Source organism: Sceloporus undulatus, chromosome 5 (assembly GCF_019175285.1).
Source record: "Sceloporus undulatus isolate JIND9_A2432 ecotype Alabama chromosome 5, SceUnd_v1.1, whole genome shotgun sequence".
NCBI lineage: Eukaryota > Metazoa > Chordata > Lepidosauria > Squamata > Phrynosomatidae > Sceloporus > Sceloporus undulatus.
The window spans coordinates 88,267,867-88,291,967 of record NC_056526.1 but is presented as its reverse complement, the minus strand read 5'-3'; the positions used below and the strand labels follow the sequence as shown (position 1 = coordinate 88,291,967).

The window sequence follows — 24,101 nt, the reverse complement described above, 5'->3', positions numbered from 1 at the left end:
GGTTTTCTGCATTCTGATGCATTGTTTTTGGAGCAACAAATGTATATTCAGACTCTTCCCACTACATTTATAGCTCAGTCTTAGACTTATCCGATGTCTACAGTTATGTTCCAAGTGTATAGGACAGTAACCTTAAAATGTAGCATGTATCTTTTCTGTCTGTCTATTTCTGGGACTGATCTCACTCATCTGTATTTAGAATAATTGCTGGGGTTTACCTACTGTTTTCTCATTGTTTTCTTTGAGAGTCTTTTTATTTTTACCATAGGTCTTTAGAGCTACATGAACACAATAATTTATTTCATCCAAACTCACTTTTTAGGTGCCACATGTGCTGAGGGCTGGGGTGGTTGTTAACTACTGTCAAGTTGATGGCATCTGTAGTGCAGTCTACCTCTTTTCCTATTGCCTTCTACCTTACCAATCATTATTGACTTTTCTAAGAGTCATGTTTTCTCATGATATGTTCAAAGAACAATAGTCTCAGTATAGTCATCTTGGTTTCAAAGCAGAGTTCAGGTTTGATTTGCTCTAGGATCCATTTGACTCTTTAGCAGTCTACAGTATCCATAGAACTCTGCTCCAGTATCACACTTTAAATGAGTTATTTTCTTCTTGTCAGCTTCCTTCACTATCCTGCTCTCTATAGATTGAAAATGAAAATATATTGGCATAAACAATCCTAATATTAGTATTATATATCTTTATATTTCATAGTTGGCCCTCCAAGTCCTAGTCCTTCAAAGTTAAGTAAATCATCTGTGGTCCTTATTTTTGTTTTCTTTATGTAACCCTTCCTTGAAACTTTTTTTCTTGACTTTCTGCAGTAATGGTTCCAGGTCTTTGCTGTTTTCTGTATATCTTAAAGTATTGATGTTCCTTCCTCCAGTTTTCATGCCACTCCATTTCTTCGTGGTCTATTCTGATGGTAGCCTCTTGTCCTGAGTACAGGTCATGCATCAGGTCATTCAAATGTTGTAGCACAACCATTTCTTTAGAAGTGATACATAGTTTTTCATGACTTACACAACCAGAGGCTTTGCTGTAGCTTGTAAAGCAGAGGCTGATTTTCTTTTGAAATTCTTGGATGTACTCTATTATCCAATGTATGTTTGTAATATGAGCCCTAGTGCCTCTTCCTCTTCTGTATCCAACTTGGACACGTAGCACTTCTCACTCCATATATGCACAGTCTTTTTTATAGACTTTTGAGCATCACTTTACTTATGTGGGAGATTAACCCAGTGCTTACTGCAATCCCTGGTGTGCCCTTTTTGGGGGTTTAGAATGTCTGTTGAATGTTTCCATTTTGTGGGGGCCATTGTTTTGTTTTCCATATTTTTTGACAGATTTTAGTTAGAACTAGAGTACACTCTGTCCTCGCCTTACGCGGGGGATCTGTTCCAGATCCCTCTGCGTAAGGCGAATTCTGCCTATGCTCGAGCCCCATTGGAAACAATGGGGCTTGTGCGCAGCGGCGTGGGCGCGCACAGTGCACAACAGGCACGCGCGCCCATTCAATTGAATGGGACGCGCCGCCCCTTCCTCCCCGTGCGCACCCCGCGGTTTGAGCGCGTATGCTCAAGGCTGCGTATGGCGTGCCCGCGTATGGCACGGGCGCACTGTAGATTCTGTCGCTGTAGCTTGAAGCAGTTATAATGGTATGCAGCCTGTTCCTGGTGATTTACTTTTCCCAAATGCCCTGAATGCAGCTTCCTTTCACTTTCTAAAATTGTGGGTTCATCTTCAAATAGTTCTTCCATTAATGAATCTGTCATCCTTTCATTTAATTTACATAGTTCTTCAGTGTATTGCTTCCATCATCTTTTTATTTACACTAGCTATTGTAACATGTTTCCTTGATGGTCATAGAGCATCCCCATTCTTGGCTTAAATTTCCCTTGTTCCTTGGACTCTTGTTCTTTCTTTTCATAGAATCATAGAATTGTAGAGTTGGAAGAAACCACAATGGCCATCCAGTCCAACCCCCTGCCATGCAGGAAATCACAACCAAAGCATCCCCAACAGATGGCCATCTAACCTCTGTTTTAAGATCTGCAAGGAAGGGGTTTTATGTTCTCATCTTCTGTTTGACTTGGAAAATCACAGCAGCAGCACTGCGCCCACAGCACAAACTTACAGGAATAATCTCACTACAGTCGGCCCTTCTTATACACGGATTTTTTATACACGGATTTAACCATACACGGTTTGAAAATGTTCCAAAAAAGTATAAATTTACCTTGATGTTCCATTTTTTATTAGGGATACCATTTTGCTGTGTCATTATACTTAATGGGACTTGAGCATACTCGGATTTTGTTATACACGGGAGATCTTGGAACCAAACCCCAGCGTATAACAAGGATCCACTGTACTGCAGAAAAGTAGTGCCATGGTGAGGGACTGGGATGGGATATCTATGAATAAGGAAATAAAAATGTGTAATGTAGATTTTTGCATGTACAGTGGTACCTCGGGTTACGAAATTAATTCGTTCCGCGGCTAATTTCGTAACCCGAAAAACCTTCGTAAGCCGAATTGCCATAGGCGCTAATGGAAAAAATAGCTCTCTGCTGCCCTCCGGTGGCGGCCTTTCCATTTAAAACAGCGCCGGGGTTTTTTCGTAACCCGAAAAAACCTTCGTAAGCCGAAACAATAAATCCCTATGGGATTTTTTCGTATCCCGAAAAATTCGTAAGCTGGGTAATTCGTATCCCGGGGTACCACTGTATTCATCAGAGGTTATCTTCTTTTTGTGACATCTTAAAGACAGATAAAAATACTGCAACTTATGTTTTCAAGGACTAGAGCACACTTCATTAGATCGAGAAAATGCTTCCCTAATTTGAGATATATGACTGAAGCAGTGTGGTGCTAATATAGATAAATAGACAAAACAACTACAGACATTGAGGGTCAAATGGTATAGTTTGTGACAAAATAAAGAAAACAAACACAGTTATAGGTGATAACACAGTTATGCACTATCTTCTCTGCTAAATCCAGAGTTCATTTGCCCATTCTTTCTCCACTGCAAATGTGTGACAAGGTGCAAAGTTGACCCCTTTTACCTTGGCCACCAATGGCAATCTGAGGCTTCCTAATCAGCTACATTGACAGAGATGCTGTGTCATGCCTAGAGAGCAAAAGACTACCATCATACAAGAATTTCTCAACTAAGAAAGTAGAAGTGTTCCTGTGCATTAGTTCTTTAGCTGAAAAATGTTGTACCAAAGACAGAAATAACATAGAAATAATAGGGGTAAATAAAAGAGGCAGTGAGGTGTAGTGGTTTGAGCATTGGACTATGACTGGAGACCAGGGTTTGAATCACAGCTCAGCTATGTAAACCTATTGGGTGATCTTGAGCAAGTCACACTCTCTCAGTCTTAGAGAAAATTTGCCAAGAAAACCCCATGATAGGTTTTCCATAGGTTGGAAATAACTTAAAGGCAAACAACAACAACAACAACAACAGGGATAGGTTCCTACCCTCACAAAATAAAAAAAAAAGTAAATTTTGTATTCAAATCTAACAATATGCACATGTGAAATTAAACAATGAGGTCAGGTAAGCTATGTACACCCAAAATTTTGAAAATTTAAAAAGACCATTTGAAATCTTCCAAAATGTATCCATTTTTCTCTTACCAGCCTCCATTTTTCCTATGTTTTCCAATTTGGTGGCAAAACGTATAGATTTATGCTTTTTAAAAACATGCTGGGGATGGCTGGCCAGGTAGGCTAATATGCTTTCCCTTTTATCTTTCTATTGATCTTCACACTATCTCAGTAAGGAATTCTGAAGGTATCGGCTCTTTACCTTGTCTAGTGTAGGCAATCATGCACAGCTAAACTAGGAGCAACTAGAACAAAATCCCGTTCTTTCCCAGCTCAAGCCTTATTGCATGACATGGTGCTTCAATCCAGCATTGAAAGTCTGTTTTTCTAACCCTCTTTCACCACCCTCCCTGTTCCAATGGTGCTAAAAACATTCCAGCTAGAAAGAGGGCAAGGAGAAAAAAAAGGGGGTTGTGCAGACATAAAAAGACCAGGAGAGAGCCAGAAGATCACAGTCAGTTCTGTGGGCACAACTGAATGCTAGAATTAGCTGCTATGTTGCTGTCTGTAGATACTTTGGTCTTTACTCTTTAAGTTCAGACTCCCTAATTTGTGCAACTATAGGCATACTTCAACTTCTTTGTCAATGGTTTTGGTTAACTCAGGTATGCCTATAGTTGCACAAATCAGGGAGTTTGGGCCTAAAAAGGAAGGAACGAAGTACAGTTGGCCCTTCACATCCATGGGGGTTCTATTCTGGACCCCCCGCGAATGAAAAAAACCATGAGATCTCAAATCACATTTAATGCTGGCATGGCTAAGCGCACTTACTGCCATTAAAATGAATGGGGCAGGGCCATTTGCAGATGCTCAGATCCACAGATGGCAAGCCCATAGGAATAGCAAATAACAAGTGCACTTATGGACTCCCTGGGTGGTTTACAGTGTGTAAGCTAATTGTCCCCAACAACCTGGGTACTAATTTTAGCGACCTCAGAAGGATGCCAGGCTCAGTCAACCTGGAGCCCTTGGCTGGGATTGAACTCACAATCTTGTAGTTTGTGAGTGGCTGCAGTACAGGCATTTAACCATCGTTGCGGCAAATGGAATGTATCCATAGATAGCAACACAGCCAGGTAGTTCCAGCATTCAGTTGTGCCCACAGAATTGACTGGGATCTTCTGGCTCTCTCTTGGGTAGCTATTGGCCACTTCAGCCCCAGGCATGAGGTAGGATGTAGTGGGGATGAGCTCAAAGGTCTGACTCTTAAGCTTATCGTACAAGCCCTGGAATGGGCCTGTCACGTTACAAAAGGGGGCATGATGGGAACAGGAGGCAGCATAGAACACATCCTATCACACAAGAGAACACTGCTGCCACCACTGGAAGTTCTCATTGTATTCCTGATGTGTCCTAGTGGAGGCGATTTTCAGGTTCTCAACCGTTCCTGAAAATCACCTCCTCTGGGATGCATCCAGAACGCGATGGGAACTTCTGGCAGTGGTGACGGAATTCTCCTGTGTAGTAAGATGCATTCTATGCCACCTCCCATTCCCATCACGGCCCCTTTTGTAACGTAACAGGCCCATTCCAGGGCCTGTACGATAAGCTAGTCTGTTGTAAGCTGGTCCATCATACTGCCTGTCCTCCATCCTCAGATGGATAAATGGCAAGAACCACTTGTACTAGCAGATGTTGGATGCCCCCTTGCACAGGCTTGGAATATGTGTCCCAGTTAGATCTGAGTGGCTTTGAGTGCTCTAACAAACCTTGTATCTCAATGAGTCACATCCGTGTAGAAAAGGAGATACATATAAATAGATGAGTGTTCTCTTTACGTATTACACTGGTGCCTCGGGTTACGAAATTAATTCGTTCCGCCATTCCTTTCGTAACCCGAAAATTTCGTAACCCGAAACACTTTCCGTTAGCACTGGAAAGCCTATAGCTGCACTTTGCAGCATTTGAATTTCGCGCCGAAATGAATTTTGTAACCCGAAACAGTTTTTGCCAATCCAACTTTTTCGTATCCCGGAAATTTCGTAACCCGATCATTTCGTATCCCGAGGCACCAGTGTACCTTTATCCAAGGCATAGCGGCCCCAGGGTCATACATGTGATCCCCATCATCTTTTTGTTGTTGTTGTAAGAATTCCTTTTCTTTTCTCAAAAAAACCTATTTGATCCAAGATGCTCTTTATGGAGTGTAGAAGCCATTTTTGCCATGTTTTGGAGGCCACCTGGGCCATTTTAAGCTCAGGAAAGGCCTTTTTGAAAACTGAAGTGTGCTTCTGCCATTTCCTGTTTTAGACCCTTCTCCTGGGTGTGAAATAGCCCAGGGCTGTAAAAGCATGGCAAAAATGCTCTCTACAGCCTCAGAGGTCTTTGGCGGCAAAAGTTCTGGGAAGGGGATTGTGGTTTGGCATCCCACAGTGGTACAAGGAGAAAGGTGGGATATTAAGTCAGAATTTCATACCTTTATTGGCAGCAACCTTGAATGCATTAATCATGATCACCAGCAATATGATACAACACTATACATTGTTTTTGAGGGAGCAAACTGATTTTGACATGACAAAATAGGATGATGGCATTATTGCCTGTTGCCATGGTTGTGGATGGCAATTGTGCTGATCTTGCAATACATTTATGTTTTGCAAAGAATTGTGACATTTTGAATTTTGTGACCTTTTAAGCTATACAAATAATTGTATCAGTAAGCAAGATTTTTTTTTAAAAAAAAGTGTGTTTGTGTGTGTGTTTCTCTGTCACACCCACTCCTACCCCACTATCTCTGTCTACATATCTATATCATGATCTGTGGTGGAACTGTATTATTTAAACAATTAATAGCACATACTTAGTTGTTAAATCATCATTATTACATTACAAAAACTTCCATGCAAACAATGTGACTTACCATGAGCTGCAGTTGGGATACAACATATACTGTGTCAACAAATTTAGTCAGAGGATTCATAATAGATTCTGTTACGCATTGAACCAGATGTTACCATTCATATCTATACATAAAACAAAAATGTATAGTCTGATTTGTTGTGTTTCGTGTAGAATGATTTGAAACCTCACAATAGTGGTACATAGGAAACACTCCCAATTGAAGAGACAGACAGACTTTGAATGTGTCCCAGGAAGTCTTGAGTCTGTGTATTCCCATTAAGTTATGAAGTGCTCAGGGTTACAGTGAGTGAATAATAATTCCTCACTTTCCTCACTGGCAGAGGAAATGATAGAATAACTGCTCTGATCCCATTTTACGGTCCTTGGACTTTGTATAGTAGCATACAAATGATGATTATTACAAAAGCAAATAAACAATATACAATGCACTTGACTTTTTAATACCTTAAAAACAATGCATTTCAAAAGCCAGGTATGTCCATTTTGATAAATGTCTACTTTCCTAGGCCTACAGCTGCTCTGAACACATTAAGTCCTATTTCTCTCTCCTCTGTCTCTACACCACACTTATTTTAAAAAGTAGTCAACAGTGTACTTGAATGTTTAAAACTTTGTGCTCTATAGGTTCCAAGGCTTTGGAATATTCTAATGGCATCTTTGACTGCCAGTCCCCAACATCTCCATTCATGGGGAGCCTGCGAGCCCTGCATCTGGTGGAAGATTTGCGTGGTTTATTGGAGATGATGGAAGTAGATGAAAAAGAGGGATTGCGTTGTCAAGTTCCGGATTCGACAGCAGAGATTTTGATCGAATGGCTACAGAGCCAAATGGTATGGCAGTAATATGCATTAATTTCTCTTAAAAAGAAATCTTGTTTGATTGTTCCTTTATTTAACCTCTTAATAATCTGTATTTTATATTGATGTATAATGCATATAATTATGTAATATATCTCTCAAAACAAGACACTATCATAGTGTGGTTCCATTTGCTTTTCTAGTCTTTTGCCAGGGTGACATGTTTCCTTCTCAGCATCACAATCAGAGTGATACAAGATGGATCTCTTCATTTTTATGCTGTGTTTATTTTTTTGTTATCATTTTTCTTTTGAATATTCCCCCCCCCCCCATCTTCCACTGTCTGTCTTGAGGATATGAAGCACTGCCAGTCTTGGTCCATTTGATTTTGGATTCACTTTGAATTATAGCTGATATTTCTATTTTAAGTACCACATCCTACCTTAGCCCATGCAATATCAATTTTTTAAAAATGAATTTGATGGTTGCTAAGGAAGTTGTCATTTCAAGGTGGAGAGCTCCCACCAAAAGCTATTTTCCTCATTCATCCTTTTCTGCTGTATTTGTACAATCTTTCCCCTCTCTCTTGGTTGGTCATTGCATAATTTTGCTTCTTTATATGTGTTTTTATGAAGTATGAAAAATTTGGTGGGTTAGATGTTCCCACCTGCTCATGCCTTTCAGTTAGTTGCATCTGAGAAGGATAAATTATGCCTTCCTCTTTTGGTCTGCCTGAGACAAGGGGTTTTTGAACTGAATAATTTCTTGCTGACTTTCAAACAACTTTTGAAAATGACCGAACTTTTTTTTTTGGGGGGGGGGGGGGCAGGTGGGAGAAACTACTCCATTTCAAGTTGTGTAAATCTATGAAACACCCATAATTTGAAATGAAATCTCTTTCTTGCACTATGTTTAGCAGTTACATTTTTCCCAAGGTTGCATAGCAGTAGTGAGGGAATACAGACTAAATTTGCTGATTTTGAGCAGCCCCTTCTCCAATATCTTACTTCCAGTATGTGTACATTTCCCATGGATTTTCTTCTCCTGTCCAATAGCGCTGGATCAGTCCAGTTACACCAGCATAGTACACCAACAGGATTCCAGCCTACATTTCTATACAACACTAAGCATACGTTGAAACATTTTTTAAATAATCTACTTGAACATTAAATTCTGCAGTCATTTATCCCTGATAACTGCAGGGTAGCATGCTTGCTCATTGGTAGTTCACTAAGAAGCCACCTGCAACATGTTTCTTGCCTTTTTGGTTAAGTAGAGTAAAACTGAGTAATATAGTAAAAAATGTGACAGGAAATCCTCGCAAAGCCCAGCCTTGCAAGCATTTAATAATTTCCTTTGCAATTGACTGAAGATGCCATCTACTGGAAGATGTGTTTATGTGCAAACATGGCTCTATCCCAGTCCTCAGACTGTCATTTTAAGGGAAACTTGTAGAATGCAGACACGAGCGCTGATACTAAAAGCATTTTACTACAGGGGAGAAATTACTGTCGGATTTGACATGTTTTTATCAGTGTGGTGGAAATTACAATTAAGTAACATCTGGAGGTTCATGCATTGCTCCATGCTTGTATTAAAGGCATAAGGGAATCTTGCCATGTTGAACCTGGACCTCTGGAGTGGCATGTTCACTCCTTACCTTAAGAGGCCAATCACAGGTGCATAATAGGCTGCCTCATTGTGCCAATTTACAATAGAAATACTGTTTTAATATGAGGAGGAACAAGGTTCTGTTGCATTTTGATAATCATGTCAAGTATATCTGGTTTGAAGTAATTTACTGGTTAGATTGAAAACAAAATGCTAATACGGACAGTCTGTAGCATTGCTGTTAAATAACACACATGTCTTTAAATGTCTGAAGGGGTGTCACATGGAAGAGGGATCAAGCTTGTTTTCTGCTCCTTCATAGACTAGACCATGAAGCAATGGATTCAAACTACAGGAAGAGAGATTCCACCTAAACATTAGGAACCACTTACTGACCATAAGAGCTGTTAGGCAGTGGAATAAGGTGATTTAGCGTTAATAGAGTCTCTTTCTTTGGAGGTTTTTAAACAGAGGCTGGATGAACATTTGTCAGGAGTGCTTTCATTGTGTCTTATGGCAGAAGGGGTTTGGATTGGATGGCCCTTGAGGTCTCTTTTGACTCTGATTCTATGTCCTCCTGGTCACAAAATCCACTGCTCATAAATTCACAACTTTTCATTCATAGTTCTTTATGCCCAGAACTGTTTCCTACTCCTCCGTGTTAGTGCTGCCTCCTAGCGTCCTTCAGTCAAACATACTTTTCCATGGTGTCTTTAGCTTATCCCTTTAGCTTGTATCCCCAGCTGAGATGAAGCAGTTCTCCATATGCTTTCCTCCTCATCTCTTCTTTCCCTTTCCTCAGTTTTCCAGGGACTCTTTCACACTATATAACATCATCATGATTCTGCTTTAACTGTCTGGGAGGGATATTTATCATTCTCAGGCGGAGAGTTCTAGTACCTCCCCAATTACAAACCCCAAGATTCCATAGGATGCAGACATGCGAGTTAAAGTGGAATCAAACTATTATAATTGTGTGGCAAGGAAAGGTCACAGATCCAACAGTTAGAGCATAAGCTTCCCATACCTTCCTTGTCTAGTGGTGGTTTTTATTTTTATGCTATAGTGTAAAATGCTATAATGTTTATTGTTAAAATTCAGTGGTTTAAGAGAGGAGGAACAAACTTTTCTATCTTTCTGGCTTTCATGACTTCTACAGCCTTAGATGAAACCTAGCATCACTGCACTACAAATGGTGGCTCACTTGACATTTGCAGGCCCCTTTTCCTCCACTGTATCTCAAGACACCATGCAGCCATAAGACATAAGTTTTTCTGTTCTGTTTTCCCCTCCCCTGCCTACTTTTTGCAGCATGTTGTCAGATAAACAGATTCTCAAAAGCTTGTACACATTTTCTACCCATTTGGTTGTTTTAATAAAGGTATTGCTCTAATGTATACTTTCAAATCAGCCTTACTGCCAGTGTAGGTAATTCTCCTTCTTATATAATTTAAATAATTTTGTGGTACAGACTAGGAAGCTTTATTTTTCATAGCCTTGGGTGCACTACAGCCTAATTCCTCAAATTCAGCATATGGAAGCTTATTGCCTCCCTCCAAACACCTCCCCCCATTTCGTTTCTTTAGGTACTGTAAAGCTCTGTTGTTTGTGCTGCAAAAAAATATTTGAAAGAAGCTGAATAAAAAACCTAGCTCCAGGGCAAAAGTATTTAATAGGTATTTTTTAATCTGTAACATGACTGGATTTGATAAACAGTTCACTGATAAAAAGTACTTCAAATGAGTTTAGCAGGTTTGGTAATCTTTTGGCAGCTCTAGGGTCAGCTCAGCTTGGATTTAACTTTGCTTTTAATCCAATTTAGTGTGGACTTAAGTGTGCTAAGTGGCAATAAAATACCTATATTGAAAGCTACATATTTTCAACAACTAGTACTGAGGTGCAAAGCAAAAAGCACAGCACACTATGATGATAATCATTCTAACAATATTCTGCCCAGTCGTACTGTCAGGCAGCCTTTGTGTTATCAATTTGCTTTTCTTTGCTTCAGGAGTGGCATGTCTGCATTTCACTGCTCAGTTGTGATTCTTCATCTCACAACTATTTTTGGAAATGCTGAATGTTCAGAAAGTGAATTTTGGGTCATGGTATGTCACTTTGTCCCCTGATCCTCCTGAATTGTGGGTCTGTTGTTTCAGGTTTCTCTATTTTTGCTTTTTATATTGTAGCCTATCTAAAGCTAGGAGACACTTCACTTTATAATTTGCTTGTACATCTGAGAATCCACCTCATGGGGAATAAAATTTGTTCTGTCACCTATAAGCAAGGCTAATTTATTATTCAGCTATACATTGCCTGAATGTTGAGAGCAACAGAGTATTAGTATTGAACCGTCTATTATCCCCTCTGTTGTAAGCTGCCCGGATTCCCAGTGATTGGGTGGCATATAAATAAATCCTATTATTATTATTATTATTATTTCCAGTCTTTTCCTTATTATGTGACACAACTCCATGCTCTAAAAAGCTGGTCCTGAGATGATGGTGGGAACCCTCTGGAGCAAAGTGTGATGCAAAGAGAGGAAGTCACAGGAACTGGAGACTATGTCTTGCAAAAGCAGAAGAGTCTTCTGTCCATGGATAAACATTTGATTTCTCTCATGGAGATTAATCTTCACAATTTTTCCAGAAAAACTTCTTTTATCACTTTTCTAGAGTAGGCACATCTCAAAGCAAGTATTCTTGACTTCTCTAACCTTAGTTTCCTCAGCGCTCTCTTGTGAGGGCCTCTACAACTCCCAGTGTTGCACAAAGTAGTCTGTAATTAAGTTCTCCATTCTGTTTCTAATACACTTTAAATATACTTTTATGTGTCTAACTCTGCATTGATTAAACCAGTTCCTGAAGGCACTTTTAAAGTTATGTAAAGTAAGCCAGCATAGTGTAGTGGTTTCAGTGTTACCTTAGGATTTCAGGAGATCAGAGCTGGAATCCCCACTCAGCCATGGAAACCCATTGGGCAACCTTGTGGAAATCATATTCCCTCAGCCTAAGAGGAAGGCAGTTTTACTCTGGCAAAATTACTCTGACTAAATCTTGCCAATAAAATCCTATTAGAAGGTTGCCATCAGCTGGAGTTGATTTAAAGGAACATTACAACAGTAACAAAAGTGTATGAGTGGGGGCTGAAAAGTTCTCAGCTCAACCAAGAAGGGAATGACTTAGAGCTGTGAAATTTACGTGCTACTTCACATATTAACACCAAAGTTTGATACATGTAGCACATTGTTTTTCATCCTCCCTCCCAACCCTGACCAAATTCTGATGTCTGGTTACTGATAATGTTCATCTGCTGCTAACATTTCTGAATCATTCAAAAATTTCCTTCCTTTTAAACACTTTTTAAAGTTTGGAAACCAGAAATTGCCAGATGGAGTGAGATCTAGTACAGTGTATAGTCTATGCATTCAACCCCCAAATTCTTCACAACATCTGTCATCTTGCCAGCTCTGTGAGCAGGTGCGTTGTTCTGCAAAAACGCTTTTATGCATCTTCCCTTGCTTTTTTCTTCTTCAGTGCCTCCTTCAATTTGCACAACAAATTAGATTAGTAATCTGCATTAACTGTTTGGCCCTTCTGAAGATGTGGCCATGACCTTTGCTGCTGATGTTTTAGTCTTGAATTTCTTTAGCCGTGGGGAAGTCAAGGACTGTTGTTTGGTCTCCGGATCATAGTGATGTAACAACGTTTCATCAACAGTGATGAGTTCCAAAAAATTATCACTAAATTGCTCTAAATGCTTCAAAATTTACATGAAGGTATCCACTCAATTTCAAACATTTTGCCAAACATTACAGCTTCTGCATAGCCAACTGCTAGTGAGTTATAAACCCAGTGCATTCCTGGGATATCAATTGTTTTAGCTGGGATTTGCTGAAATGCCAATATCAGGTCATGAACATTCTGAACAATTTTAGAAGTACACTGTTGAGAGTCTCCCAGACCTTGCTGCATACTTGGTCTCAAAATGTCCATGCTGAAAGTTGGCACACCACTTCTTTGCATTTGAGTATGGAAAACTCTTGTCACCCAGTGTTTGCATTATACACTCATGGATTTCCTTTGGCAATTTTCATTTGCAGGAACAGAAATTTCCTGATGGCCCTGTGTTCAGTCAGTACTTGAAAATTCCATACTTTTAATTGACATGGTTCTGTCAATGATCAGAAAACATTCAGAAGTTAGAGCTACAACCCTTTAAATTGATAATTTATGATGCTTTCAAGCTACAGTGACAAAATTATGCTCAGAGTTTGGGAAGAGGATCAGGCTATTAAGCACCCCTGTAAAATTTCTATGGTTTCTCTGGATTTATGGCAATGCCTTGCCATGTTACCTCTTTGAAGTGTTGTGCTTAAGGAAACAATAGCACAACATTTGTCTCATTTACTCAGGAGGACAGAAGGTATTTCAACTAGGCTTAGCGGTTGCTAGTTGTGTATTCAGTAAAGTCAGGTAAAACAAATGCAGGCGTAGTAGTGTTTGCAGTTAGTCTTTAAATATGTCGTTTTCCTTTTCTTTTGTTCTGATTGAAAAAGGAACCCAACCAACATGGTACCAAGCAATCTTCACAGAAAATTGTATTTTACGTTTTGGTGATTGTGAATGCTTTGAATTAGTAACATGGATTATAAATTATGATAGTTGCAAAGTAGGTAAAAGCTGTGGAACATGCATTTCACCCAAAACATTTAGAACGATTACTTTTTTTTAAATTACAGTTTCTAGAATTTCCTAGCTATATTGGCTATGGAATTCTGGGAGTTGTAGTCCAAAAAACAACTGTTCTGTGCTCTGATTTCTGAGCTCTTTGCAACTTTTCCATGTCCTGATTTCATATCGCCTTCAGATTTTGCCAGCTTTAAGTATTTATCTGTTCCAGGCTCATTTTTAAGCTGTTTCCAACTGTTACAAGCTCTGATTTCAAATAAATGTAGGGTTTAGCCAGTATTGATACATCATATTTATTCTCTTTCTATCTCTGTTCCATTATTGGGTGGTATATTGGCTAATATTGGCTTGTAGATTATTGGTCTTGAACTAGCAACAGGAAGTGACACCTTATGATCACCTTATTGATAGTAAGGTGAGGAAATGTAGGAGGATGTTCAATCCCTGTCCCAGGAGTTGTTTCCTCAGAATCATAGTATTAGTGCATGAAAGAATATACAATAAACAACAACAGCCATAGCAGCCTTATTAATCAAGCAAGCAGTCCAAATTGTCCATTACTGTGCCTCTGTGTAACAGAAGTCTTTGTAGCTCCTTGGGAAGCAATGCTAAATTCCGGTTTTTAAAATTTCACCCTGCTTGTATTAAGTTATGTTTATGTTGTAGACATTGAAAATGATACTTTCTTTCAATCTCATGTTGCTTTTCAGGCTGTTGCATCAGTTGGTTCTGCACCATCAATCCACATTATATGTTTTTGTAGCGTTGGGAGTCACATCCTGAAACATCTGTGGCACTCAACTGGAGCTTTATTTACTTTTGTAATGTACCCTCATATTGATGGGAAAAGGTTACAACATGCCAATTTTTTTATTTGTTTTATTTTTTTCAGACAAATGGCCATATATCTGCCAATGGAGATGTGTATCAGGAGCGGCTTGCACGTTTGGAAAATGACAAGGAATCTCTGGTTCTGCAAGTAAGTTCTTTTTCAAGTTCTTTTCATTTATTTTTGTGAATAAAAGAAGCTTTCTATATTGATTTTGATGTTCAGTGATGATTTTAGCATATGGGCTTACTCAGTAGTCATGGTCACATGCCACCCTCCATCTGAAAGACACACTCCTCTTTGATTGAAGAACAGAAGAAAATTGTTTAAAGCAAGAGTGGGTATAGGAGGCTGTAGCTTTAGCCTGGAATCAACTTTTGTGACCTCTGAAACATACCACCAGTCACTCCAAATCTGATTCCCAAATTGTTTAAAGTTGCACAGTTTTGAGGCATTTTATGTTCCAAATCATGCAGATAGCACTGAAAATGCATGAAAACATGCAATAACACCCCTACCCACTCCCACAAGCATTGTAGAATCCCTGCAAATGCCTCTGTTTTCCTCAGCAGTTCCTCTCAAAATGGTAACATGAAGATTTTGTTATTTTGAGGTGGGACTACAGAGGGAAATTGAGGTGTTTGGCTCTTTAGGAGGAGATTTCCAGCTCATTGAGGGGTCTGTGTGGAAATTGGTCCCTGGCTCCCATTTATTCGTGATTTAAAAGGAGGGGAGATGGAATTTTGTTTAAGAAGACATTTCTGGAGTAAATATAGTGGTAGGGTAGGTATTACCCTCCAGCTGATGTTGGACTATAACTCTCAAGTGTCCTAGTTAGCATAGTCAATGCCAAGTACTGGTAGGAGTCCCATTCCAACAGCACCTGAAGGGCAACATGTCGCCCGTCCCTGATAATAGCACATAGTGTTCTCATAACTTCCTTTTCCAAGCTAGCTATGCTTTCTGTTCCTGCACCCAGGTGAGTGGATGGTTATAAAATATATTCTGAGTGAAGTTATCTTTTGTGTTCATATCATATAATGCTTTGACATATTTGCCCTGCCTTTATAATTCACATACTGTAGATATATCTCACAAAAAGCATGGATAATTATCATTAGTTGCTGATTTGTGATGAAGACTGCCATGGTTACTTTTTGTGCCTGCATTGCATTTTCATTGCAGAAAACTTGCTTATTTAGTATCTGTTGGATAAATAGATATAAATCACTGTTAAAGATTCCTTGGGAGGAATATCTCCTGAACATCTGCTTGCAGGATATTCCTGCAGTGGGAATGGAAGAAGAAAGGAAGCATGGTAAAGGAATTTACAGAGTTCTTAATGTGAAGAAATTGTCATATGATATGCCAGTAGTTATCTTTTATCAATAGTCATAATACATGTTGCCTGATAAGATTTAGTAATGATTGAGATAATTAGTAATTAAATAAAGCAAGTAATTAAATATTAGATAATCATTCCAGATAAGATCTTCTCCTCCCAAAATTAAGGTGCTGAGAAATATCTATACATCCCATTTTTGTACAGGTGAGTGTTCTAACTGACCAAGTGGATGCTCAAGGAGAAAAGATCAGAGATTTGGAACTATGCCTAGAAGAACACAGGGAGAAGCTGAATGCCACAGAAGAAATGCTACAGCAGGTATTGCTAGTTAGTGAAATAAAACTCACTCCCTCTCTCCCTCCTCCTCTTTCCTTCTCCCCCATATAAAACTGTCATCACCTTTTCCAGATATTAGTAATGATTATACAGTCAGCCCTTCTTATACACAGATTTTTTAATACACGGATTCAAGCATCCACAGTTTGAAAATATAAAAAAAAAGTATAAATTTCAAATATCAAACCTTGATTTTCCATTTTTTATAAGGAACACCATTTTGCTATGTCATTATATTTAATGGGACTTGAACATACACAGGTTTTGTTATACACAGGGAATCTTGGAACCAAACCCCAGCGTATAACAAGGGTCCACTGTATTGTCATTTTTGTTAATATGGATATTTCAAGTGAAATTTTAGAGCCTTTTGAATAGAAAAGGAACTGAAGCATAGAATTTATCCATTTAAAACTATTTCAGTTGTGTAAAGCAATAGTGTATACACTCGTCCCTCCCCATTCACGGCCTTGGCACTCATGATTTTCATCATTTGCGAGGCCAAGGCCACAGCTCCTTCCCTCCCTCCCTTACTGGCATCTTCGCCCTGGCACTGGGGCCTCTAATTGGTCCCGGATGCCATTGAGACTTGCTTTCTCAGCGGTGTGCAGTGCCCTGCCCCCTCCACTCCTGTCAATTGACATATTGTTGCGCCCATTGGATATGATGGAGGTGGTGGGGTGGGTTCACGCCAGGCCCTGAGCACCTCTGGGAAAGTGAGTCTTGATTGTGGCCGGGGCCGATTACAGGCCCTGGCACTGGGGGGAAGATGCCAGTAAGGAAGGAAGGGAGGGAGGGAAGGAAATAAGGGAGGGAGGGAGGGAATTTCTCAAATAGTCAAGTCCCACTGTCCCCAGTCGCCGCCATTGTGAAACTTGACTATTTGTGAAATTTGGTATCTGCAGTGGCCCCCAAAATGTATCCCCTGTGAATCCAGAGATGAGTGTATTTATAGCAATAGCAAGTACATTTCTATACTGCTTATTAGTGAATTGCATTCTCCAAACAGTTTACAATGTATAAGCCAGTTGCCCCCAATAAGCTGGGTACTCATTTTGCTGATCTACTAAAGGATGGAAGGCTGTGAAGCTGCATTTGCTGTGAACCCATAGTGTTTTCTTCTTTAAATCAGCCATTCACTTTTCATTTTTACAAGGAACTGTTAAGCAGGACATCCCTTGAAACTCAAAAGCTTGACCTTATGGCGGAGGTTTCCAACTTGAAGCTCAAGTTGACTGCTGTCGAAAAGGATAGGCTAGACTATGAAGACAGATTCCGAGACACAGATGTAAGTTAAAATAGATTAGTCATGAGAAATGAATTTTTCTTCATTGTGTTTTTAATGTACAGATTTTACATGTTGCTCTTTGAGACCCAGGGAATGATACTTTGAAAATCCCCTTGACATGATTTCTGCAATTGTTTTTACCAATTTGGGATTTCTCTAGTCCATAATAGAGCAGACCTGGGGCCCTTTCACATTACACAGTTATAGCACTATGATTCCACTTTAACAGGCATTACCATATCCTATGTAATCCTGGGATTTGCCTTTTGCAAAGGGGCATTTGGAAACTCCAGCTGTGACAGTTAAAGTAGAACATAGCATTACATTTATGTAGTGTGAAAAGGACCCTGAACACCACCGAAGCCACCACAACCCAGAGTTTGAATATATTCTTCCCAGGTTCTCTCATCACGTATGTATTGTGGCATGCCAGCTATTTTTCAAAACCTGGCTTTTCCAGGATAGATTGTGAAGTCACATGAGAGTGATGTGGTTCTGTTTAAAAAGAGTTCTTTGATTTGTCTGAGTAATTTTTAAGCATAATTTTCGGAGCCTGAAACAATATTTGTCTATGTCAGTGGAAAATCTGAGCCATGATATCTTTACCAGAAATTGGAACCAATATCTTTATCAAATCTTTGTCAGAGCTGGCTTATTTGACTCTTTTTGTCTTGTGAAAATTTAGTTGTTTTTAAAGTGCTTGTTAGCATAGTGAGAAGGGCTTTTTGATTGCTTTTTCTTTTCTATTTTTTTATTTTAAATCTTATTTTTACCTTATCCTTTTGATACAGGGTTTGATGCGGGAAATTAATGAATTACGCTTAAAAGTAGGAGAAATGGATAGTGAGAGACTTCAGTATGAGAAAAAACTTAACTCTACCAAAGTAAGTAATCATTAGGAAAAAGGGTGAAGAGTGTCTTCTTGTGGTCTAATTTTCAAACTCTGCCTTACAAAAGGGTTTTACTTTTAATGTATGGAACACTGTTTCAGCTGCCTTCTTGTTATAGAGGTTGCTGTTCTGTTTGACATGTACTTTGATCTTCACATACATTAGGAATGAGTACATGTGCCAGTCTTTATCTCTGTCCATTTTCCTATCTTTTGAACCTGAATTATTTAGTCTGAAATCAGTTGTCATAAAATACATATGGAATTTGTTCTAATGCTTTTGTTTTAATATATACATTTTTAACACAGTTTGGTCCAATACACACTTTCTGAATACAGTTTTTAATTAGGAGGTTACATTACAAAATTCAGTGCAAATATCAAACTATAACTCTGCTTTGATATGTCTACTGGTTTTAAAAGTAAGAGTTGAGAAGGTCCACATTAAATGCAAGCCAGACAGTTTTCTTCTCCATCCCTAGTTGGTTGGTTCATAGATGTGGCAGGCTTCAAACTTTTATTATAGAGCTATGGAGGATAATTCAGAAGCAGGCACTGTTTGCATGAATTGGTGTGTCTTAAGAGGTAGTGGTAAATATAAAGAACATAAAAGAACTAGAAATAATGACCACAAAGGATTTACATAAATTCAACTTAGATAATGAGGAAATCAAAATAGTTAAAATTTCCCACACCTTGGGTCAAACAATGATCAGAACAGAGACTGTAGTCAAGGAATCAGAAGAAGACTAGGAATGGGAACAATAGCCACAAAAGAGCTAGACAAGATCCTAAAGTGTAAAGATATACAACTGAGCACTAAAGTCACAATTGTATAAGCCATGGTATTCCCCATCTCCATGTATGGATGTGAGAGCTGGATAGTGAAGAAAGCAGACAGAAAGAAAATAAACTAATTTGTGATGTGCTGAGGAATACCATGGACGGCCAAAAAGACAAACAAAAGCTTCCTTGAAAAAAGGAATCTTCTCCCTGTAAACCAAAATGACAAACCTGAGGCAGTTGTACTTTGGCAATATCATGAGAAGACACGAATCATTAGAAAAGACAATAATGCTAGGAAAGGTAGAAGGCAGTAAAAAGAGAGAAAGACTGCATACTAGATGGCTAGACTTAGGGATGACACAGGCCTGAACCTGCATGCAGGGACCTGAGCAGAGTGGTAGAGAATAGGGAATGTTGGAGATGTCTCATTTGCAGGGTTGCCATGAATTGAGATCGACTCAAAGACAGTTAATTACAACAAGAGGTAGGGGTAGTACCATCCTCAGTGAGGTAGTGGCAGCTGCAATTGGACTGATTCTGGTGCCCTTTTTGGAGGTATCAAAAAGGAGTGTGTGTGGCAAGGTGCCATGAATATGCTGATTCCTCCTATTGTATTTATGGACTAGCTCATAGAGAAGCTATTTACAAAGTTAAAGAAGAGGATAACTTTTTTGTTGATTTTTAAGATATAGTGTAAGGAACCCGATTGTATGCACTGACAAAAAATTCTAAAAAGTAGCTTTTCTTCAAATGAATAGTTCTCATGATTCCTGGTTGCTGCTTCATTCTGGTTCCTGTAACGTAGAAATGTATGTGATACATTTGGGCCATTTTAGAGGAGGATATGGTAGGATAACCCCCCAAATCCCGGACTTTCTAGCTGTCAGCAGCAGGCCTACTGCACAATGATGTAAGAACCAGACCTTATTTTGAAATGCTACCTAATTTAAAGTGGGTTTTATGAATAGAATCCGGGCTTGCTTTGATGTAAATGTCTTTCGCTGGAGGCCAAACGTAACCTTAAGAGTAGTTGTTTTCAGCCTTGTCTCTTTTCTATCTTTACTTCTCTTTCACTCCTCTGTCTCTGTTACCAGTCTTTAATGGCCAAACTTTCTAGCATGAAAATCAAAGTGGGCCAGATGCAGTATGAAAAGCAGCGGATGGAACAAAAATGCCAAATGTTAAAGGTGTGGTAGATTGGTGGGGCCTGGTTGTGAATCATTTGTTTTCCATAACTTTGATGATTCTGTCTTCCATATTGTTTGTCTGTCTGTCTGGCTTTCTGTCAATGCAGTGCATGCATGGAGTTGCTTATTATTTCTAAAAATCCTAAATTAAATTGCTGGTCCCAACTAGAGTCAATCCACTGAGTCAATGGGATTTACATAAATGTTGGTTTACTAATCAGCAGGTTATTCAATGGGACTAAAATTAGATTTAAGCTAATTGTTAGGTATTGACTGCACTCTTGTTTTTGGAGCACAGACTTTCTGTTCTGGATTTCAGGACATGTTGTTCTGTTAGACAAGCAGTACCTAAAATGATTTTTTAACATGTTCACCTTGCTAATGACCATTTTTCAGATAAAAAGCTAATACATATTAGTCGTTTTCACATTAAAGATTTAGACTAGTTGAACCATTCCTTTCCAGGGGACCTCTGGAACTGTAGTTCTGTGAGAAGGATAGGGATCACAAAAAGTTTTTACTCTCATAAAACTACAATTCCCAGGATATTTTCGAAGCTCAAGGCTTGTTAAAATTGCTGTAAAATTAATATTGAATTGATTAAGTTGGATGCAGTGGAAGCTCTTGGTGTTCATTGTGAATGGCTTTATTCCCAAACTGAAATTGCAGGTAAGGCTGTACAAAATGAAGCTTTGCAGTAAGTCATCCATTATGGCCTGTTACAGACAGCCAAAATAAAGCTGCTTCGAGTCACAGTGGAGGCATGGTGTTTCAATGATGCATGCATCCTAACAGTCCAGAAGTCGCACTAAAGCCACACTCCAGCCCTAAGGACTGGAGTGTGGCTTTGGTGCGGCTTCTGGACTCTTAGGACGCATGCATCATTGAAACACCGTGCCTCCACTGTGACTCGAAGCAGCTTTATTTTGGCTGTCTGTAACAGGCCTTTGACAGGTAAAATAAGTAGTTCTGGATATGCACCAACATAGAAATAATACTTAGATGGGTCACTAGTGCTGTTATCATAAGTGCATTCTTTTATTACACAGCAAGTTAGAAATTTAGATTTCAACGACAGTTTATTTGTGGTTTAGTCTTGTGTAACTTAATCCTTGCCACTATAACTTGCATGTAAACAATAATATTTTCACCTTTCATTTGTAAAGGGTGGCTGCTTTGTGGTATTACTTGTTGATTTGGATATGATTTGTTCTTTCATTGCCAGCATTGTGTGTTGTTATGTGTATTTACAACCTGCATAGTTCGTAGGATTAGCATTCACCAGAACACAATACACCCAGATCCGTACAAAGAAATGCAGGATATTAAATATATTACATTCTTTCTGTTCCACAACATTTACACACATCACTGCACTTTGAAATTATATTTTATTTTGTGAGCATGCTTAAAGTTGTTGTTTCTGCATTAAGTATACAATCTTAAGGATGTGTAATGGGAAGAAGTCCCAGTGTGTCTTAATTCTGAGCACGCACACACACTCAGAATATATATTGTGCTTTAGGTATTATCTTCTTAATGTTCATGAAACATTCTCATGTATGTTTAGAAGAAAACTTAAAATTCTTTTAATGTCACTTTTCAAATTGAAAATCAAGATTCACATTTAAATTAGAGGTGGGGTTGCTTGGCTGGAAGACAGATTACTCTCAGGTTTTTTTTTTTGGTAAAGATTTATATGACTCGACAGAATTTTAATTACATACTTCTAACATAAAGATTACTTCTAATTTAAAAAACAACAACCAAATTTCAGTTTAGGATCTCTGAAATAAAAGTTAGATTCTAAAAATGTATTTTCTGTTTTGCACAGGAAGAACTAGCATCTTTAAAAGATAAATTAGAACAAAAGGAAGGAGAAATAAAACGTTTGCAAGAAAGACTGGTTCACCAAGGGAAAGGAGAAGGGGTTGACATAAATGATAGAGGTAAGGCAAAACAGGGATTAATCAGTTGTACTCCCCAAAGCCATGGTTTATTGTTTCTCTGGTTTATAATTTTATTCTGCTCTAAAAAGTCTTGATTAAGTTTACAGCATAGATCTTTCTAAATCTAGATGAGTGTCAGGTTTGCCTGCATCTCTCTTTCAGTGAGCAAGTCATAAATTAATTGCATTGCGTCATCTTTGTTGGGACATGAGGCTTCCCTTTCTGCCAACACACACATGGATCAGAGAACTGTTACTCTAAGATAACATGGTCGAAGACAGCTAGTCCACTCATTGCTTTCTCTTGCAGTAAGACAAAGAGGCATATGCCCACCCAGACTCAAACCGAATTAACACACTTCTCTGGAAAGTAATCAGTGAATAGGTCTAAAAGATATTGGCCTTTGCATGGCAAAGATCAGGTTTTTCAGATTCCCCTTGACAGTTCCAACATAAATTCTGTATATTCTGCTGCAAAGACTTTATATACTGTATATACTCATGTATAAGTCTAGAAATTTTAGTCAAGAAATTGACCAAAAAAACCTGACTTGACTTATCCACGGTTCAATGTAAATACTGTACTTAAATTTATATTTAAAAAGGAACCATCCTCTGGTGAAAGGCAAGGTGTAATCAGTCCTAGAAGCAGATTACTCTACTATCATCCATTCAGTATTTAAGTGTGATCACATACAATTATGCCTGCTGGAATGTTGTATGTTCTTTGACATTGATTTCCTTTGCTTTAGATCCTTTGTTACATGCCCCTAAGTCTTACCCTCGACTTATCTATGAGTCATATCAAAAGTCATAATTTTGGCCCTAAAAATCTGCCCTCGACTTAGAGATGAGCACAACTTAGACATGAGCTCGACTTATAGTCTAGTATATACGGGTAGTTGTTTTCTCACTGGAGGCTAATTTGTCCATTATTTATAAATGCAACACAGCCAAAATTAAAATATTTACACCTATTTTCTCAGTGGTGTCTACATTTTGTGTTTTGGACTGCTTTAAGGTTATATATGAACATATATGTATGATCTTGGTTACAAGAGATTGCTATCAGTTATCTATTTACATTCAAGACTAGGAATAAAGGATGAGTCACCATATGTTTAGTATGGAGTGCATAAAAAAATAAGGAAGACAAAAAGAGTTGTAATCTCAGAATAAGTGATCAAGTAAACTGGACAAATTTGATAGATTTGTGTTGCTGTTGTTAATTAATTTTAACAGGACCTATATTCTGTTTGGTTAATCAGCATGCTTCAAAATAACACATCACAAAAGATACTTCATTTAGTTATATGATTATTTATATTGCATTGTATTAACTTGGATTCTGTAGCAATGGCAAGTATATTTCTATACTGCTTATCAGTGAACTAAGCACTCCCTGAGTGGTTTAAATTGTGTAAGCTAATTGCCCCCAAAAAGCTGAGTACTCATTTTAGCGACCTATGGAAGGATACAAGACTGAGTGGGCCTTGGAGCCCCTGGGATTAAACTCACAACCTTGTGGCTTTCAGAACAGGCATGTAACCAGTGCACCACCAGTGCTCCCACTCTAGGCATCTGTAGTCAGTATTTCTGCATTTGAGCTAATAGCAGAAGACACAATAATTCAATCTAAGATTTCTATGGTAATTTCAAAACATGTTGAATGATTAGGGAGTACCTGAACCATTACTTCGTTAGCTAAATTGAAGACAATCCTGTTCAGGGAAGCGTTCTCAGGCTTTATGTGATTGTTAGCCTATGCTGTTTTAACCTGTTGTTTATTTTATTGCTTCTCATTTAATATATGTATTAATCTCCACTATTCTTTGTAGAATGTACGCCACTGGCAGGTCTTTATTTTACTTTATTTTATTTTAATTAATACAGCACTTTGTAAATAAATTT

General features: G+C 38.6%; 1 protein-coding gene across 10 annotated transcripts in view; it reads left to right on the top strand.

The window, feature by feature from the left end:
• The window catches only part of PPFIBP1 (PPFIA binding protein 1), a 133,563-nt gene that overhangs the window by 74,676 nt on the left and 34,786 nt on the right, over window positions 1-24,101 (top strand). For 6 of the 10 annotated variants that reach the window (XM_042467159.1, XM_042467155.1, XM_042467156.1 and 3 more), the window contains 7 exons: window positions 7,111-7,316; window positions 14,475-14,561; window positions 15,961-16,074; window positions 17,249-17,380; window positions 18,172-18,264; window positions 20,150-20,242; window positions 22,077-22,191. In XM_042467159.1, coding sequence (XP_042323093.1) covers window positions 7,111-7,316; window positions 14,475-14,561; window positions 15,961-16,074; window positions 17,249-17,380; window positions 18,172-18,264; window positions 20,150-20,242; window positions 22,077-22,191 — 840 coding nt within the window. The remainder of the gene's footprint in view (window positions 1-7,110; window positions 7,317-14,474; window positions 14,562-15,960; window positions 16,075-17,248; window positions 17,381-18,171; window positions 18,265-20,149; window positions 20,243-22,076; window positions 22,192-24,101) is intronic. The other 4 variants (XM_042467161.1, XM_042467158.1, XM_042467160.1 and 1 more) reach the window with 1 other exon arrangement.